This window comes from Pecten maximus, chromosome 10 (assembly GCF_902652985.1).
Source record: "Pecten maximus chromosome 10, xPecMax1.1, whole genome shotgun sequence".
NCBI classification, from domain to species: domain Eukaryota; kingdom Metazoa; phylum Mollusca; class Bivalvia; order Pectinida; family Pectinidae; genus Pecten; species Pecten maximus.
In genome coordinates, this window is record NC_047024.1 from 7629512 (window position 1) to 7651358 (window position 21847).

General features: G+C 35.2%; 1 protein-coding gene across 1 annotated transcript in view; it reads left to right on the forward strand.

Moving 5' to 3' along the window:
• The window catches only part of LOC117335429, a 106195-nt gene extending 84901 nt beyond the window's left edge, over positions 1–21294 (forward strand). The window contains 29 exon segments of the mRNA XM_033895403.1: positions 99–292; positions 468–637; positions 960–1222; positions 2213–2332; positions 3568–3573; positions 5413–5621; positions 6181–6337; positions 6677–6846; positions 7809–7971; positions 8089–8411; positions 8997–9245; positions 9943–10092; positions 10920–11024; positions 11616–11726; positions 12158–12362; positions 12864–12987; positions 13542–13627; positions 13809–13904; positions 14116–14346; positions 14736–14917; positions 15361–15533; positions 16062–16205; positions 17049–17129; positions 17380–17582; positions 18439–18524; positions 18945–19010; positions 19466–19592; positions 20641–20711; positions 21072–21294. Coding sequence (XP_033751294.1) covers positions 99–292; positions 468–637; positions 960–1222; positions 2213–2332; positions 3568–3573; positions 5413–5621; positions 6181–6337; positions 6677–6846; positions 7809–7971; positions 8089–8411; positions 8997–9245; positions 9943–10092; positions 10920–11024; positions 11616–11726; positions 12158–12362; positions 12864–12987; positions 13542–13627; positions 13809–13904; positions 14116–14346; positions 14736–14917; positions 15361–15533; positions 16062–16205; positions 17049–17129; positions 17380–17582; positions 18439–18524; positions 18945–19010; positions 19466–19592; positions 20641–20711; positions 21072–21113 — 4307 coding nt within the window. The 3' untranslated portion in view covers positions 21114–21294.
• The last annotated feature ends 553 nt before the right edge of the window (positions 21295–21847 follow it).

A 21847-nucleotide genomic window follows, 5' to 3' on the forward strand; every position in this document is an offset into this window, starting at 1 on the left:
TATAAACCAAATCTGCAGACTGAATTCTGTTTTTTTTCAGAATATTTTAAAATTTGACCAGGATATAATCCAATTTCGTCCTGATATGGTTGTTTCAGAGTGTGCGTCCCCCTCCTCCATTACTCCAGAAGGACATGACACTTCTGTAGAAACATTCAGTATTACCACAGATATCGGACTGTTTGTGCTGGCTTCGACGTTTGACTACGAAGCTAATACCACCTACACGGTTGTTGTACAGGTAGCGGACCCCGGAAAGTCTCCCCCGACCACTGGTACTATCACAATCAAGGTAAGACGAAATATCATTGATGAGCAAATCCACTGCCTACCTCCCTGGTCCTTATAAGATATTCCTTCTAAGATATATCACATTAGTACACAGAACATAATCTCATAGGTTTTTCTATAGCTAAGACTCATGTTTCTTAAGGGTTTATTTTTGTGACCTTTTTATGGTTTTGCAGGTGAAAGTCAATGATGTAAATGACAATTGCCCAGAACTGAACCAGACTACGTATGCTTTGAATGGGGATCCTTCCCTGCAGTTGTCTCCCCTTACCCAGGTGTTCGCCACTGACATAGACTCCGGAAACAATGCAGACATTCTCTTCTACATCTCCTCTGTTGTAGCTGAGTAAGTGTATAAATTACCATCACAGACACTTTAACTTTAAATACAGTTTTAAAAGCATTTTAAAGGACTTTGTAGGATTGTATATTCAGAGTGTCAAGTGTTACAAGATTGTCTTGTTATTTCACAAATAATGAACAGAAACTTTAATGGTTTCCTCCTGATTTAGACTAATGCAACTTTATGAAAGGAATCATCAGACCCAAGCTCATAATGACATATTTATAAAATACTTTTGAGTATTGACCCTTTAATAAAAAACATCGTAAATCATTTGTGCAAAATATGTGTTCACATTTTATAAATCACTTCTCCAATCTTACAGCCCAGATATAGTGTTGAGCTGGAATGAATCGTTTAACCTGTTCAATGAAGTATATGCTGCCAATACCACACTGAAGTTTTCTGTGATCGCTGTGGACAATGGAGGATATCCGACACGGGGGACTCGGGCATCATTGGAGTTCGTGTCGGACAACTCTTGTCTGTTAGATGTAGAATACGGTCCAATAAGTTACTCTCTGTCAGTGGATAACACGACGGGAGAGGTCTTCTTCAGGGCCCCCGGATACTACTTCTACCAGTTCGGTTAGTCCTTACTGCTTAATCATAGAACTAGGCCCAAGTTTCATCAGTATTCCTTATTCTAAAATCTTCCATAGGAAACCATTACACAATTTAGGGAAAGTTCCTCAACTTAATTTTTATGCTCCTTTACGTTACCATCGTTGAAGTATTTTGAGGCGTTCCTTTGAAAGAAACGGCCCTAAAATGCCAATTTCTTGCATTTTTAACACTTTGAGTGATAGGGTTAAGAATTGACATTGTGAGTTAAATGATGAAATTTGGGATTTGTAAAGGTTTTTTGTAAGGTTTTTGAAATTTATTGTTACTCTCACAAATACTTGTTTTTTTCAATTTAGTAGAAACCACTTGCCCATCGGTTAGACTTACTCACTGCCTGTTGGTATGGAGTAAGCTTTTGGGCTTAAGGTTTAGTTTTTGAAGCTACACGTATTGCTTCCCTATCAGTTTATTAATAGGTATCCTGTTCTACAAAATTTCCTTATACAGGTGAAAACGGTATCCGGTGGTGATGTTTTTACATCATTTTAATAGTTCCAGATACATTGCATAACTATTAATGGTGGGGAAGAGGATCATCAAAATAGAGAGTGGTTCAGGGGCATACCTGATGCACCAACATAGACTAGATTTCTTTAGTCAAATAATGTTTTCTATGGAACATTTTAAGTTAAGGAATTTCATTAAAGAAATAAACATTGATGAAAATGGGGCCTGTTTGCTGTTTGTTTCTAATTTTACATTTGTAAAAGTTTGGAAGGATTCACGGAATCAAAATTGAATAAGTGAAAATGATGCTGTGTTCAATTACATTATGTACCAAAGTTTTTACAACCAGTTAAATGCTTACGTATATGACATTATTACAGATTTAGAAATTATATTGTTTAAGGAAAACAACTGTATATCATTGCCTCATCAGGCACCAGTAAATCTGAGTGATCCATGATCCAGCCACCATTTATTTGTTGTATATAATCCCCCTTACTTTAGCGTGTAGAGATGCCCTAGGAGTGGAGTCAGGAGTTATATTGGGAACACAAATGTCGGCCTCCTCCTCAGCTGATTTAACTAGTGCAGATCGGGGCAGACTCAACATTGCAGCTCTCCCGCGTAAGTATATATCAAATCTGATAATATTACTATTTTTCTGTAAAACTGGTGAACTTTTGTTTTTGTAAGAATTTTAAAAATATCAAATGTATGTTTTGAGATAACAACACTTCAGAGAATGTGCTGTTTGTTGTGAATTGCTAGAAAGACAGATCTTTGCATTCAGAAACATTTGATCTCTTTCGAGTGATTTATTCCAGCTTTAATCTATTAATACTGCTGATAAAGCATAAATGTACAAATCAATTGCATTATAAAGTATAACAAAATGATTAACTTATAAAATAGGTTACTGTAAAAGTATTTAGTCAGGTACGTAATTGACTAATAAGACTCACCAAGGAGTCTATTTACTTCATTTTAAGTTTCTCTTACAGAAAAAAAATCTATTATTGCTCTTTTTTCAGACAATCTTTTTAAAGTTTTCCTTAATTGGTCGGTGCTTTAAGCACTGATAGGTCATATGCGATATATAAGCTGGCAATAGTTAAGATATTTCTGCTAGTTTTTGCTGCTAGTTTGTGTCCATTGCTCTGCATAACATTTTAAATTAAAGCATTGTTATAAATATTGGAATAGCATTGTCTCGGAATGTACATGTGGTCCCAAGTAGTAAATAAAATCTTGGAATCACAAATAAATATTATACCATGTCATTTTTACTTGAAATTTTACATTGCTCTAAATAACGTATTCACAATGATGCATATATGATACGGTTTATGGTATGAGAAGAGCTATAGGGTATGGAATACAGCTGTTAGTGCTAGACATGTCCCGTAGAAGAGCTGGAATACTCTTCCATATCCAAAAAAAAAAGTATAGAAATATTGGTGATTAATTACAAATCAATTTTCAATTAATGACTCATTCAGATCGTATTAATTAGATATGACTCCAGGCTTTGTATTAATTTGTATCATAAATTGATGGAAAATTACTGGAATAAATCTGGCTACTTGTTTACAATCTCTATGCAGAATTTGCATGTATCTTTACGTGTACGTTAAGTTGTTATTGTATCTGGTAAGTTGTGAATTTTAGAGTTACTGATTCTTGAATATTCATGTTTTTACGCTTAGAAAAATCCTTATCTGAACCTGCTATAATATATTATAATCTATGTCAAAATAATTCAGCTGCGAATATTGATATTTCATATAATGTAGTGTCAGCAACAGTATTCATTAAATTATATTACACGTGTTTTGAAAATTTGTTTTTGTAAAATCTAGTCGAAGGTAAGTTCTTCTTCCACTTGCTTGATATTAGATTATATATGGCTGTATACAAAGCGTGATTTTCTTTATAGGTAGAGACCCATTCGAATCTAATCGTTCATGATCAGTTTATTCATATGATTTTGATTGTATTTCATAGGACTTGCAATGAATTATGTAGGAATTGCATAGGGTTTGAGACATAGATCTTTCTAGGCATTTGCTTAGCATTTTGAATTCCCTTTCCAAAGCACTTGCGTCCGTGAATGCTCACTAAAAAGTGTTAGCATACATCCTTTTGTTGGAAAAATTTACAGAATGTAAATTTAATTTTAAATTAATCGTAGTATGTATTACATAGAAATAATGTTTAAACAATTCGGACAGGAGAAATGAAATGCCTTGGTGTTGAAATAATTTACATTTAAATTGAAATAGCATGTACAATGACAGTGCTTGGCGTAAGCCAATACTAAAGTCATCTAAAGTGCTTTTGCAGCAATTACGTAAACTTGAGTAGGATTTGTGTAGAGAATTAATTTATAACATATCCCACTTTTGTAATGTACATGTGTATGTGTAGCATTGCGGTAGCATTTTCTTTTTAACATTTGCGTAACCATACCAAATCATTTGCATCACAGCTTAGGGTTACATTTGCTTTAGCGTCCCACTTTCATAGCATGTGTATAATGTTATTTTTATAGCATTTGAGCAACAGTTCAGACGCATTTGTGACACACTCAGCATTTGCAGATCATCTTTTTTAAAATTGCATCTCATTGAGAGCATTCACAACACACTTGCGTAGCAAAACTGAATCACTCATGTTGGCGTCATGCTTTTTTAGGGCATTGTACTTGTATAGCATTTGTATCTGAAATTGAACAATAAACCATCTGAAAAGATACAACTAAACGGACCTGATTCATGAACATGCATTATCAGTAGAAGACGGATGATGACCAAAACATAATGACATTTTTTGTTGAGTTTTTGCTTTAGATATAAGTGAATGTATTTTAAAATTTTGATGCCTATTCCCTCAGCTTACAAATGCATATATAAATGCATAGATATGTAATGGGTTTTTTTTGTAGTTATGACTGTAAAAAATTGTCAAGGACCTTGAATTTGAGCTTTTCCCACACTATAGTTTTGATAAGCTTTTTAGTGCATGCATATTGCTACTTTAAATGTTGATTTTTAAATCTCACATATACTGTAGCTCTGATAACCTTTTTGTATGCATTTACATTGTAAATTGTACATTCCTTTGCATTCAAACATTTTGTTGACAATATCTAAAAAACCATGATTATTTTCAGCCTAAATTGTCTAGTTGTTGCTATCAGCCATTCTATATCTTCATTAGTCATATCGGGTTATCGATCTGAGAACTCATTTATCTCGTTGCATTGTTCCTATACATTATCTATTAAATCAGCTTTCTCTTTTTGTATTTCTGTATACCAAGGTAGTTATAAAATATAGCCTGTTGTCTCTTGATTGTACTTAAGTAATTAGATATTTTAACACTTCGTTAATCTAAACAATATGTTCGGTATTTTTCAATTTATCTTAATTTCACAATTTTAAACTGCTTTATTAAAAATGATGCAGTAAAGGTTTGATTACAATTGACTTGTTATTTTCTGAGAAAATTTTGATATCAATCTTTAACCTTTTATTCCTTCTTAATTGATACAGGTGTGTGTACCTGCATATATATGAATAACAAGCATATTCACATTCTGTGAAAGAATGAATGAAATATTAGAATACATTGTATTCTAAAACACATTGTACATGGAAACCAAATCATCAAATGTGACAAGATTATTATATTGTATATGACAGCTGACCAATCTAGTCTAAAAGGAGGATGGATGTCTCAAACTAATGACGCCAGTCAGTGGATACAGGTAACAATGAATGAGACTTACCAAATTCAGCAGGTTCAACTTCAGGGCCAGGAGGAGGAGGATAACTGGGTAACAACCTTCAGTATCGGCTACAGTTCTGATGGTAGTGTTTGGACCACGTACACCAACGCTTCAGGGACGAGCGTAAGTATGGTGTAGCCTTTCTATGTTCCGTTACATCAATAAGACTACATCCTGACACATCCTCTTTATCTGAAACAGAGTGAATATGAAACATTTGACATATTTAGTCACAATGTCACAAGATCTTATACTGGGTATATGTCTTCAAAATGTAGTTCAGGTCCGGGAGCTGCTAGATAATTCAATGATTGGCCAGGGATGTGATATATGATAGAACCATGTTTGATGTTCCATCGTTGTAAGAGTAAATGTAAGAAACTGTAAACAAAACGTTTATATATATTGCACATACATGTAGTCACTAGAAACGCTTAGCTCTATGACTGGTCACTATACTATACAAAGCTGTTTGTTGTGTATATGCAAATTGTAACTATACCCTTTCGTCACTTTCCCGTTCATTAGTTGCTTCCTAATTCAACACTATGTTAGAAATCCTCTTAGATTTTGATTGAAATATTTGCTTTTAAAATTTCTTTTGGAAAAAAAATGTCTTAAGTTTCGTTCTACCAAAGTTCTTCCAAAACTTAAAAAAATTGTGTTATTCTGGAATGTTTAGGTATTTGCTGGAAGCACTGATCGATCGACAGTGGTCACTGTAGGACTTGATCCCTTCATAGAGACCAACTATATCCGCATCCAACCTGTCACCTGGAACAATAACATTGCCCTCCGGTTTGAGCTTATCGGCTGTTCTGTCAGCAAGTACAATTATCGTAAGTACTCTCTATCGTGTTTTACTTTCTCCAAACTTTAAACAGCTTTCAGGCACGCACCTTGCAATTGGCTTGTATCGGAACACCCATCTCCTTCAGCCTGTATCGGTACTGTACTATGATACAGTTGCGTTGTCACAGTAAGCACACTTTGATGGTTTGCAACATTTTATGTCATATCCCATTGTTTAATGCTACATTTCCTTTTAAAGACCATGCTTTTATAAATCTTTGCATTTTACCATTTGTTTTTACTTCCTTTGAAATATCCTGTTCTACTGCCATTTAGTATCGGATTCCACTCCAAATTTCACAAATTTTCCTCTGTTTGCCATATAGACCGGACGACATGTGAGCGATGCCTCACCACAAATTACTGTGTAGGAGATGGTACCGCATTGCCATGTGGAAGATGTGAACCGGCTCAGGCCAACTCCACATGTGGACGCTCTCAAACGGAACACTCTTTTGGACTCGCTTCAGAATGTACCACTTGTCCTCTTGGCTGGGTAAGTAGCTATCTATAATTCGGATGTATAATATCTCTTTTTATCCTACCAGGGTATGTAGTAATATGTACATGTAATGTAATGAAGTGGTGAAAATACCTGTCCACTCTGTCTGAGATTTGAACCATTAACCCCTCGCTCACAAACATCCTACCACTAGGCTAAGAGAAATTCACGCTAGCCTGAGCTAGTAAGGTGACATATACTCTCCACTTTTACACTACTCCCTCCTTCGCGAAGTCTTCGCCTCTAAATCAATCAAAATCTAGGTTCTTCAGCTCCAAGGAAGCAATTCAATCTCATAAAGTTTTCACTCGGAGTGGTCAACGGCACTTTATCTGTAATAGGAAGGAGTAATGAAAAATACATTGCCCACATTGGGGCCTCGAACTAGCTACCTCTGGCTGTCAACGCCAACATCCTACCACTAGGATAAAGGTAAATTTACGCTAGCCTATAAGCTAGTGAAGTATCCTTATTCTCTCTGCTTTAGCAATGGTTACGCCACGCCAAGCCTAGATTGACCCTACATGTAGGTTTCCATGATTTGAATAATACTGTACATATTTTCCCTCTCAAATCCATGCAGAAGCAGAGAAAGAATATACCTGCTATATAGCTCACTGTATGTCGTAACAAGCGACTGCGAGTCTGGAGGTTTCTCCTTTGTCTTCTGTTCAGGGAACATTGGAGAGCCGAAGAATAATGCCTGCAGTAACCCAATGTATATTGATCGTAAAGGGTGACTCAAAGTTGGTCCACTGAAGTATCTTGAATTTTCGTTATTCATGTCTTCTATTTATGGGACATTGCAGAGACGAAAATAGATCTTCTGCCTCCATCACAACACATGAAATATTATATCTTTCCTTTCTTTCCTATATGAATTAATGGTTACGCTACACCCAGATTGATCCTAGATATCCCTGATTTTCATGAGTCTGTATCTTTTCTCTCCCCAGATATGTAGTAATGGTTACGCGACACCCTGCCCAGACTATCACTATGTGACCTGTAATGACACTGATTGCCCCACTTCCTGTAGTCAGTGTGGATCGGGATACGCATGTCGCGGCGGCCAGAGATACGAATGTGATGTTGGTACTTACTCAAATGGAACCGTAGGTAAGTGTGTATTCAGTTAAGGTGAAATAAATTACAAATGATTCATTAATGTATTCATTTATGATGGTAGTCTTATTAAGATAACATATTCCTCAACTCTTGCAATCTTTTCTGTAGAGTTTTGTCAGCTCTGTGTGGCGGGGACCTACCAGGACCAAAAGACCCAAGGGTCCTGTAAAAACTGTCCAGCAGGATACACAAGTACTACAATGAAGGATCGTTGTGATGTTTGTCCTATAAATACTTACTCAGACGCGTATGGGAGCACATGCCAGAATTGTCCTTCCACCGCTGAGTGTCCTTGTCTGGTGTCAGGCTCTCCCTGTCACAGTAGTAGTCTGTGTTACAACATGAAGGTCGGAGGGGCGTATTCATCAGCGTGTCTCTCTTGTCCAACTGGCTACACTGGGGACGGGATCACTTGTACAGACATTAATGAGGTTTACAGTGATTTTTGTATCATTATGTATAGATGAATTACACTTGAAATTCATAGTATAAAGATGGACTCAGTGCCACTATTACTTCTTTACTTCAAACCTTTCCATTTGTCAGTTAATGGACTTTTTCACGGCATTCGTTTTTGGTTTCTGGTCCTGCATTTCTATTCGGTTTTGGTTTCTGGTGTTGCATTTCAATAAGACAGTTCTTATTTTACATTTACCTATAATTTATGCAGTTTATGCAAGATATATTATTTTGGTATAGGACCTGTCATATATTCTACTTAGAGGTACCATTATTGCTTTGAGTCTTGCAGTTTAATTACTTATCAAAATCATGCCTAAAGGAAACAGATGAATTCTTCAAAATGAAATTTAAAAGAAACATGAACAATATGAGTGGTCGGTTGATGATCCTCAATATCCCAAAGAGTTTCAAAGAAATAAAATTTGATATTCATATCTCCTGTGCGAAGTCCATAGCCAATGTTAGAATTTGTAATAGGTTAATGACCCCCAAAGACGACTCCACCGAGGTCCCTAAAGTATCAAATTACATTTTGATATCCATTGTATCTTCAGTGTGCAGTACACAACCCATGCTGGAACAACAGTGCCTGTATAAACACGTCGCCAGGGTACCAGTGCAGCGCATGTCCTTGCGGCTACACAGGAACATTTGAGGATGCATTTTCCATAGAAATACACAGACGGACGTTTGACTTGTACAATACTGTGTGGACCAGTGCCAACCAATCATGTGTCGACGTTGACGAGTGCCTTATTAACAATGGAGGATGTAACGGCAATGCCTTCTGCTACAATACTGTGGTATGTCATTTTTTTTTTTTTTAACTTTTTCTTTTGTTAATGCAAATTGATAAAACTGAGGCCTGTAAGGTACGCCAAACTACTGGGTACCTTTGACTTGATAACATCCCTGATAATTGTTTGTATGATGGAAGCGATGGTTGTCTATCTTTTGGTAGAATTATTTACTAGCTAGGTTCAGAACGTTTGTGTTAGTCGAAGCATTAGATCTATAAGATTTGAAATTGTCTGTGGGCTGGTGGAAGAATCAGAACATGAGTCAATTGTCTTTCTTCTGCAAGCAATAGAAGTACTAATTAATTAAGTGCAAAACTTTGTGTTTGACAAAGCATTATATCTTTTACATTTGATGATTGTGGGCGTAGGGAGGAATACAGGAAGGAAGAACATGTGTCGATTGTCTTTTAGATCAAAGCGTTAACTAGGTGCAGAACGTTTGTGTTAGTCGAAACATTAGATCTATAACATTTGATGATTGCCTGTGGGTTTGGGGATTATACAGATTTAGAACATGTGTTGATTGTCTTCCTTCAGGTAGACGTATTAGGTGCGGGAATTCTGTTTGCAAATGAAAATACCCGGTGTTAGGTCTTGTTCAATTAAGGAACATGTGCGCAGAACATGTGTGGTGATAGAAAAATGTATCTAGAACATGTACAGGAATGATTCTATTGTGACATAAAATGTCTGTTTACAGGGGAGTTACTACTGTGGACCGTGTAAGACGGGATACTTAGGAGATTCCGTCAGTGGCTGTAGACTAGCCGACTACTGTGCAGCCGGTACCCACCTATGTAACTCCAACGCTGATTGTCACTATACTGGTCCAGCAGAGTATCGCTGTCAGGTAACTTTTATCTCATATGATTTAGGGCTATTGCACGGCCATCTTGAATGAGTATACTCTAATCGTATCATTGAAAGGAAAATAGCAAATATCCAACAGTGGTATTTCATAAATACATCAGGTACTGATTAGGAAATATATACATGAAAAACATAATTTAAAATGAAAACAAAAGTAATTCATTAGAAAATAAAGTTTTATGCTTACTATTTGGTCAATTAGAGAAATGTTCGAAAATCGCTTTCTTCAAATTAAAGTCACTTAATTCCTGAAAATAATATGAGCATATATCTTTTACCATCCGGGAATGCACAATCATTCTTGTCCCATTGGATTATCTTCCTTTTACATAAAAAAAATCCAAAACCGTGGTGTGGTATCTTATCTAAAATAGTAGTTAAGGTGACCATGTTTTGTTATATAAGTGAATACATACTGAAGGAACTATCTGCGACACGTTTACTCATGCATTAGTGGGCCTTGCAACCTTTAAAGGTAGTTATATATATGGTACTGCCTTCCAGCACACATTACAAAGTCACCTCAACGACTATTATGGATACGATACCACCACATACATATATAGCCATGAACAGCCATTCAATATATACGTGTAGGTTTACAGATTTTACCTCAACTTAGTACTTCATTCAGCTGAAATCAAGTTTTACTGGATTTACATAATCAGATTTGGAACTCCTTGATAAAACATACATCAGTCTAATTAGAATAGAAATAAAAAAGAAAGAAAAGAGTTCAGAAATGAAAGTTTTATTGTGTAGAAGAAAACGTTGCCAACTAAAAAACAATGTGATACATTATCACAGTGTAAAGCAGGCTGGGCTGGAGATGGATATATTTGTGGTGAAGATACCGATGTGGATGGAAACCCAGATTTAGGACAATCCTGCTCCGCCAGAAAATGTGCTAAGGTAATACTACTTGATATTAAAAAAAATGTCTATGAAGATTTGTGTGTAATTATAGTTGTATTATATCCAAGGGATAATAGCATTTCATTTTGTCAAGTCATGGTGCATCATGACATGATCAGGTATGACCAAGACTTGTTAATTTGGTAACAGAGAAATTGGTGCCGTGACCAGGAAGAAGACGGAGTGAAAAAAAATCTTATTCCTTATGTCCTTACCTTGATAAAACACTTTCTGGTTTTCACCTCACTTGGTTACGGATAATTTCTCGTCTAGTGAGCCTGATGTCTTCAGCTTTGTACCTGAAAATGTTCACCAATGAAAAACAATTGGTATAGATTCCGTTTACATGGCCTATCAATATACATTTTAATTACTCGTTTTCAAAGTATTTTTTTCTCTATTACTTTTGCAACAATTTGCAAAGGATACAATGTTTGAACTGTATATTTAACTTGAAATCGCCGGATTAGGGGAAATGGCATGCATTACCAAATGGACACTGGTTCAATTTGGTAAACTCCTGTTATTCTACAAAGTAGATTGTCTACATTGACAAGATTTTAACGTAAAATGACTGGTTGTATTTAGGACAACTGTCCACTCAAACCTAACAGCGGACAGGAGGACAGTGATGGTGACTCCTCTGGCGATATATGTGACTACGACTCCGATAATGATAACATCTTTTATGATGAACAGGTAAGTGCTATCAGGACATTAAAAATACTCACATCATTCGAAATCAGCATTTTGCTGAATGTTATACTGTATTCATCTTATATTCAGTAGTAGTATTAACTCGCAATTTCATCAAGCAAATTATATTCATGCTGTCTAGATTATATTCACAACCGGGCAGTCGGGTCTGATGTTTTTAAAAGCTTCACTGTTTTAGGTTATCACGTGATAGCCGTGTAATACTTGAGTGTCTACACATTATTAAGACCTGCTCAGGTACTATAGATTAGGAACTTTTGGACGTGGTCATATTTGGCTGTTCCATTCCTGAAATGAAAGTGCCTTAATTTGTGGTAAAACGTACAAAAAAACATGGAAATAACACTGCTGCTCAAATTAACCTGTATACATTACACCGGTAATGATTTACCTATTGCTTGCTTTGTACTAAGGACAATTGCCCTTACGTGTCAAACCCAAACCAGCTTGACACTGACGGTGACGGTCGTGGAGACGTATGTGACAACTGTGTTAATACGGCCAACTTTGACCAGGCAGATGTGGACGGGGATGGGGTAGGAGATGCCTGTGATACAGACATTGACGGGGACGGCCAGCTTAATGGAGCGGATAATTGTCCATACGTATCTAATGCAGGTAAGATTATACATGCTGCATTCTTAGAAAGTCCCTTATTAGAGCTGATATTGATTGATGAGACATTTACGTGGTTAGCATCTATTCATTGGCTGCATAATAATGCGGACTTGATAGATAACTTAGTCACTCCTTCTAGTTGAGGATTAAGAACAAACCAAACTAGATTATTTAATGTCGTAAACACTGCATTACAATAAGTAATTTTTTCCGTAACCTTTTTGCTTGGCATTTTGGCCTTTGTAATGATCACCCGCCAACGTAAGCATGCATTGTTGTGAATTCTGCTTGACGGTCATATTAAAATGTTGACCACTGTTGGTATATAATAAGTAACCTATTTCATTGGGATAGCACTTTAAAATGATAAGAAGTAGACACTATCTTCATGTGTTCATAGATTTACCTAACCAACAAGTCCAAACAGTATCACGAGGTGCTTCTGCATATTAGGCGTGATTGTCAGGCCATTGGAGATGATTTCATTTGTGTTAATTACAGCTCAGACAGATACAGATGGAGACACTGTAGGAGATAGCTGTGACAATTGCTTGTCCGTCTCTAATTCTGCACAGACAGATACAAATGAGAATGGGGTCGGAGACGCCTGTGACGGAAGTGACAAGTAGGTTTTAAAACACGGGAAATCAAATTTGAGGCATAATTAAACGGACTGGTTCTAGGAGGTTTTATCATCAAAAGTAATGATAATGGTGGCGTTCCATTTCGTTTTCGGGGTATTGTCTACTGGGAAAATTTGCAACCGCTTAAAGTTCGCTCTTTTCAGCTAAAAAGCAGGGAAAATGTAGCGCGAAAGTGCAATACTTTCTCTTTAAAACGTTTTGCATATGGCCAGGGTGAATCTGAAGCAGGTCAAAAAATAATTTTTTCGTATTTGAATGTTTCTTGTGGCAAAAACCGTTATCAAAGACTAGGCGTCTACGAAAGGTATTTGTTCACCATGTAAAAAAGAATTGGCAGGAACCACCATCCTGTTCTGTAGTTGTTGGTAGTGCTATTTAAATTTGAGGGGTAAAATGTGGTTTAGAGAAGAACTATTAGCGAAGTCCATGTCGTCTTTCCTTAAAACAACATTACAAGTATATCAGATTTCTTAATAGCTTTAAAGAATTTCCGAATTTTGTTCTCGGTGAAGAAATGTTTTATTGTTTTCTGAAGGGATGGAGATAGTATACCAGATGCGTTAGATAACTGTGTTGAGGTTCCCAATGGAGAACAGACAGACACAGATGGAGATGGAACAGGTGGGTGCTTACTAAAATATTATTATATTCAAGTATTTGAACGAGATAATGAATTGGTTTATGGATGTAAGTATTTGTGTTGGAAAACACATAAACATGTATGTTGATTTGCCTTCCAAATGTAGAAATGTAGAAGTATTGATCATGACAACTGCTAAGAATACTCACAATATGTTTTCAGGAGATTACTGTGACACAGATATAGATGGCGATGGTATCCTCAACACCGCTGACAACTGCGTATACGTGTCCAATGCTGCACAAACTGATGCCGATGGCAAGTATTTTATAATATGGAATATACATCATCCTACATGTTTATATTAATTAGATATTAATTAAAATGTGATTAGATGGAGTAGAAATATAAGTTTGGATACAGTACAGCAATGAATTAAACTGCATCATGCATCGATTTCGTACTTCGAGTAGGATAGTGATGGTCAAACATACCAGTGAATTATCAATATGATTTACCTTTCGCACAGGCAACCACAGAGGCGATGCCTGTGAGAGTGACCTTGACCTTGATACTGTTCTGGACGTAGACGACAACTGTCCCAAGAATAAAGATATAACCGTCACTTCATTTGCTGATTACATCTTGTTGGATCTTAACCCAAGTTTGACATCAGAAAACGCCTCAGTATGGTCAATGCAGGATACTGGGAGAGAGATTTGGCAGCTACAATCAACACTGAAGCCTGTTGCTCTTATTGGTGAGGATGCCGATGTTTTAGGGTCTAAGGTCTGCTAGACTTCAGTGCCTTAACCGGAACTATTGAGGTGGAGGGGCTGAAATATTGTGATGTGTCCTTCAACATTTTATCTTCTCCGTGCTCTTACCTTTACTATTTGTCATTGCAACTACTTGGGACATGGGTTCACCGAGAGGCAGCAATGTAGGTCAAAGTACATCATAGAAAAATATGTTTTCACGTATGATGGAGTACTGTTATTTGCCAGATTGTCTTTTTTATAGTTTTAGTTTTGCTATCATCTTTCACAAGGCACACAAATAATGTAAATACATTACATAAATATGCACAAATGACGATCGTCAAAAATCATGTACTGTATTAATCTTTGAAAGTGTGTGCTGTTACAGGAAATAAATACTTTGACCATGTAACGTTTACTGGAACGACGTTTGTGAACCTGGATGATTGTTATGGATTCATTGGGTTTATAATCGGTTATCAGAGCAACACCAAATACTATCTTGTTACATGGAGACACATCCACTTCAATTTGGAGGACCGCGGTGGCATCAAGGGGGTGCAACTCTGGGTAAGCCTATCTAAATAACTTATATTTACCCTCAGATCAGATAACTAGAATTTGCGAGCATGATTGAACTTAATATAATATGTTTTTTGTAGGGTACATGCACATATTTTTAGATGCGATATTTAGAGACATGTCTATGTTGTATAAATACATTTTTCATTACAGTGTCACAATTACTCGGTTCTTAGTAAATACCTTGTCATTTTGTGAAATAGTAGTAATAAATATATGAACAAATCAAAATTAAAAATCAGCAAAAATATGGCACATGTATTTTATATTCTTATATGAAAAGAGTATCTCTTTTAAAGGGAAAATGTAAAATATTTTCCTTTCTCACATAAAAAGGCATCGAGTGTGACTTAGATAAATCAAACCTACCATGTATCAAACAGAGCTATACTTGGTATTTACATATTATAAAAGTGTTTGTCTGTTCACAGCTAATAGACTCTACTACATGCCCTGACAACAATTACGCCAAGGCCCTATATCATGGCTGTGATACCACAGACACTTCTACGTTACTCTGGCAGGACCCAAATCTTGCTGGCTGGGAGTGTCTTACTGGGTACAAGTGGACTATACAGCATAGTCCCTCTGTGGGCCTACTCAGGTAAGTCACCATACAACATATCCCCTTTGTAGTCTTCCTCATCATAGTCACCGTACAATATAGCCCCACGTTGACCTCCTCAGTCATTGTGCAATATATTCCCCCAGTTTGCCTTCTTAGGTAGGTCAGTGTCGAATCGTTTGAAATGTTTTTGGATGTTTAATTAGATCAGTTATATTACAAAGGAACTGACATGCTCATTACACTATGACATCCATTTAATTTCAGACCGTTTTTGGTATTATTGATAATTGGCAGATTTCGAGTTTGCATAGCGGTAACACACTTGCCTTTCACCTAGTTTTCCTCCCACAGTAGGACTCCTTGCGTGATTCCATCCATTCAAACAAGAGTTACTAATCACGTCTGTCTCAATTTTTGCAAAATGATTTAAGATTTATAATGCCATATTTGAGAAAATAAAACCAAAATGCTACAAAACATGAGTATATTGTGATTATTTTCATGATTTTAATTATTTTCATGATTTTAAATACAAGAAAAAAACCCAACATTTTGACATTTTAGGGTGCTTGTAGAACAGGGGACAACAACTATTGCCGATTCTGGAGACATATTCAATGTTGCCATCAATGGTGGACGGCTGGGTGTGTTTTCTTATAACCAGACACAGTCGGTGTGGTCCAACCTCCAATACAGGTGTACAGACAGGTAAACCATTAAAGTGTATAGATAGGTAAATAATCACAGGTATACATAGCCATCACACATGTCTACGGAGCAAGTTAAAATTAATCTGATATGTTTTACGTATTTACATAATTAATCTGTTTGAATATCATATTCTACGTATAGGTTAGGAAAGCTTCTCAAAACAAAATATCAGAATAATGTTTTTTGTTACTTTACGTGGATTATGTTGAATTTGGATATCAAAGAAAGTCACTGAACTATCAAACTAGTTTACTAGTGTATCTTATATAGTACAAATAACATGAAAACAGCATTGGTTGACTGTAAAAGTATTTCCCCCTGAAAAGTCCTATAGCTAATCTGTAAATAAACATAATAAAACACTCACACATGATAGATCAACGATTTCCAAGTTAATTCGTTATGGCAACGGTAGTACAGTTAACACTTATATACAATTCTATGTTTAGCAGTTTTCAAAATTTATATTTTGAATTAGCTTGAAAAGTAATCAGATAGCCAGATGTTGACAGTTCTTTCAACCTTTTTTTGTTGCCTCCTATAATCAACACGTTAGGCCTTTAGCATCACGAATGAGTCTTAGAAGGACAAAAAGCTGTATGATGCTGTTTAATAGTTTCTGAATCTACTTTAAATTACTCAATTTGTTTTGAAAGGTGTTAGTATCTTGTGTGTCTATTGCACAATGCTTCTACAATTTAAAAACAAACGTATTAGTAGTTTCCAATAGGCGCTTAGAGACATGATGGTGACTTTTCTTTTGTTTAATACACAACTTTATAAATCGCTTTACCTGTATCTTACGACGATGTTTCGAGATTCAAATTCGTTTCTACACAGATTGAATTATGCCCTGGAGTTTGATGGGACGAGCACGTATGGAGAAATAGCTAATCTTTCTGACCTGGCAATAGTTAAAAGGTATATTGTTATTCTTTGTCATATGAAATATGGCAATATTTCACTTGATATCGTCAATTCTATATAAGAGGTTTTTTCTACAATGGCAATATTGGCGTTTTTTGTCACTTTGATATGTTTTTCAGACGAGTAAAACGTTAAAATGCAAGAAAAATGTTATTAAACATGTACGCTTAAAATAGCAAAAATTTGCGCTTATTTCTTTTATTCAAGAAAATTAGATTAATAAAATGTTTTATTTTTTTGTTAGTTTCACTTTCGAGGCCTGGGTATACCTGCCTAGTGGCGCGCCCTCCACCAAACTGCCAATCCTATGTACCTTGTCTCGGGAGCTTTGCCTGTTTATAGAGGGCGGCACCTTTCACACCCAAATTGGTTCTCATATTGTTGATGGAACGACAACAATCACTACCGATACCTGGACCCATATAGCAACACGATACAATGCCCAACGTAAGTGTTCAGAGTGAATCCGTGGTAAACGTATTGATTATCTAGCTTTTATGTGAAATAATTAAATCAGATATATACATTTTGTTATCTCGAGGGGAATCGTAAAAGTCATTCCTTGTTTGGCTTATATGTATTTCAATATTGAAATTGTGTATATAGGGTTACACAATGAGTGGTTTGTTGTACATGTATATGGTTTTTATTTCACTCAAGTTCGTTATTTTCAAAAACGCTCGGGATTTTTTTTATTTATTTATTTATTTTTATTTACTTTATTTATTTATTTATTTATTTTTAACTATTGAAAAATAATTAACGACCGTGAAATACAATAACCACGATTGCTATTCCGATATCTCCCTGTGTTTTGGTTACATCATTTAAAGCGTACTGATATGGTCTGTAGTAAAATTTTTGAGTTTTGTGGAAAGACCATTTGTTACAAATCAAGTACATTCTCTTCAAAGCATTAACGATAGAAATCCATATAAAAATGATTATTACCAAAACAATTACGAATTATTTTCTATGTACTATCATTTCCGCGTCCACATGAAGCGGTCTTGATTTGTCAATGAAAACGCCATGGGCCGTGTGGTTAAACAGAAGTCTCAATCAAAGTTCATCATGTCAACCAATAAAACATTTTTTATCCGAAACTTGTTTATTATCAATAGATGCCTTGAGTGTTGAATAACACCAACCTTCCTAAATAATGTGGTCGCAATTGTTCTATCTTAAGGGGATATGTGTAAAACTATTGTTTGTTTGGCGTATATGTAAAATAAATTAAGTAATGAATGAAAGTGCAAGCAAACTTATTTTACTTGTGACTATTTCTACACACTGTCCTCAGAGGGAACATTGACCATGTTTGTTAACGGAGCTGACGGCGGTGTCACAAAAGAAGTAGAGAATACCACCATGTCGGAGATCACATGGGTATGTTATCAGGGATAATGTTCCTTCAGTGGAAGACATTACAAAATAGTATTGATTAATTTATGTAACAAAATTAATTAAAATGTAAGATAAACCTGTGCAAAGTGTAGTTACTTAAGCAAATTGTAGATCATGCAATCAATTATGAACACTTACATGTACGTGGTCTAGATGCTATCCTTAAATGTATCCAGTGCATTTACATGAAAGAGTTTACCTTTTGGTTAATTTATATACAATATAAACTGTTCGCAAGCATATTTTGTTTACATGAGGTACAATATATATTACTATAGTATTACATTCATTATGACATGGATTATCTTTACAAATGATAGACTTTTGCTCACTTTACCTATGATAGTCTGAAAAAGCATTTTTGTTAAAAACGTTAATTCTGTATTATGCATATTTTTTCAGGATCCAAGTTCGACTTTGTGTATGGGGAGGGACAGTAACTATTACTACAAAGGCAAAATTGATGAGGTATGACTTGTTTCGTGTTTTTTTTTTTTTTTTTTTTATATCAGTTTTAGTATTCAAACCTTACTATCAAAATGTAATTTTAAATGTATTGATTTCGGACATACTGACCAGTCTTTAGAAGTATCGATCGATGGTAATCATTTGTTCTTCTGACTTGATAACCAACTGGACTGATTTTGTGTTTTTTTTCGATGTTAGATCATTTCAAAAAGGCATATTATAACATATGTATTGTCATTTCAAACCTATATTTTATATGAGCTGAGGAAAACATCTTTTCTCTGTAATACTTTTGCTGAGGAAGTCTAATGCTAAAAATCTTAGCTAAATCCTACCAAATGATCTGTACGCAGTATGCAATGAAGAGAGTGCTATCAGACGATGTTACTGGATTTCAGTTCCTATGTTTGACAAATCTAATATTGTTGATCCGAAACATTTTATCTTCGGAATAGGTGAGAATCTATAACATACAAATACCAGATACTGAGATAGACACTTACTGGCAGAAGGCAGGTATGGACCGCGAGTACAAAAAGTTCACACTGTCTGCTCACTACACAATGGACGGTAACACAGACAGTAAGTACTGCCACACGTTATCTGTGGACATTTATGTTATATATAAAGTTAGGAAACTATACAATGTAAGCATAAACATTTCGGCGGTTATATTTTAGCTTTAGCGATAGCCATGAATCATAATTGCGCTAATTACAGTGTCTGCGTATAGTTATTAAAGGAAATGTTATTTGTTTGCGCTAAATGCAGTTTCAGTGTATGTGTTTCTACGGGAAATAGTGTGATATGATTTTAGTAATTTCAGTTTCTGAGTATAGTTTTCTAGGGGAAATATTGTGATATGATTTCGGCAATTGCAGTTTCTGTGTATAGTTTTCAATGAGAAATATTGTGATATGATTTCGGTAATTGCAGTTTCTGTGTATAGTTTTCAATGGGAAATAGTGTGTAATTGCAGTTTCTGTGTATAGTTTTCTACGGGAAATAGTGTGATATGATTTTAGTAATTGCAGTTTCTGTGTATCGTTTTCTAGGGGAAATATTGTGATATGATTTCGTTAATTGCAATTTCTGTGTATAGTTTCCTATGAGAAATATTGTGATATGATTTCGGTAATTTGCATTTTCTGTGTATAGTTTTCAATGGGAAATAGTGTGATATGATTTCGGTAATTGCAGTTTCTGTGTATAGTTTTCTACGGGAAATAGTGTGATATGATTTTAGTAATTGCAGTTTCTGTGTATCGTTTTCTAGGGGAAATATTGTGATAGGATTTTGATAATTGCAGTTTCTGTGTGTAGTTTTCTACGGGACGGTTTCTGTGTATAGTCTTCTACGAGAATATTATGATGTGAGTGCGCTAATTTATTGTTGTGCTCCTCTGTTAACATGCCATTAAGCACTTAAATTGAAGTGTGCTTAAATAAGTATGCTAAAAGTATAATATTTACTATGTAAGCATGGCGTTTTAAACAGTTTTAAGTTGGGCTAGGTGTAAGAAATCAAAAACATAGTACACATGTGTTATTCTCCGCTTTGAGAGTTTACTAAGAATTTTTAAAGTATTGAATGAATTGATTAATAATGTGTACATGTTCTGTATTTCAGCCTCGGTGTTGACAGACAAGGGACCTTTGAACCTTAATTCAACACTATACGGATCTCCAGCGTTTGTTGAGGTAAACAAGGAATTATTTTATTTTAATGAGTATTTCAAGTGTTTGTCATTATTGTGTGTTGGATCATAAATTCGGAAGTGTGAATTTTACCCGGAATCCTAATATTGATTTTAAATACATATAATAAGTTATTCATCAAAATCGACGTTTTGCAAAATAAAGATCAACTAAAAAATCATAACCATTTATCAATATTCTCTATGTTGTAGCCATACACCTAATTCAATTTCATCACACTGCCAACTTCATCTTTACAAGCATCAGATCCGAACATATATTGTGTGGTTTTTTCCTTACCCCATACCAAATTCTGGTTATTGTTTATAATGTGTGTCTTTTTATGTTTTATTTCCTGTGTAGAGTACCACAGACTACCTCAGATATTACCACACCAACAACTAGACCTTAGATCTATGGGGCTGATCACAAACAGGGATCCTGTTATATCCACAAGTTGGCCCTATGGACCTTACTACAGACAGTGACCCGTTTTTATATCTACGCCATATAAATAGTAATAAAAATGTATATCTAGAAATGTTGTGGTAATTTACATGTTACAAATTAAATTTATATTTTGCAAGTAAACACTTCTGATATTTGTGACAGGAATTTTGTGTTTTTCGGGAATAAGGCAACATCAGGTTGGGGATTCAGTTAAGATGTTTGTTATACAAATCTTCTGTAGTGCTAATGTGGTTCAAACATGATCTTAATTCAAATTGATATAAATTGTTTAGTTAAATCTTTCTGAAACACACTAAAACTGCGTAATGTTGATTCTTGATTAGTATAAAAACTACACACTTTATAGACGATGTGATTTATCATTGAACAAATAATTTTTTATTTAACAAATCAATATTGTCTTCATTTCTGTGTCTTTTCTGTCTTATAGTATGTTGATAGTAACATCAAATGCTTAGGCTAAATGTGTACCGACATACACTGGTTATGACACTTGTTGCTTCTTAGTGGAAATCACCTGATCATATATCCATAGACCACAACATATATTCTACCTTATTTAACGTATTCCATATTCCAAAAAAGTTCTTCGTTTAAAAGGTTGATTTGGTAACAAAGACATGAGTTACATTTTGACGTTCACAAAAGCAAATGTTTAGAGTATTAAT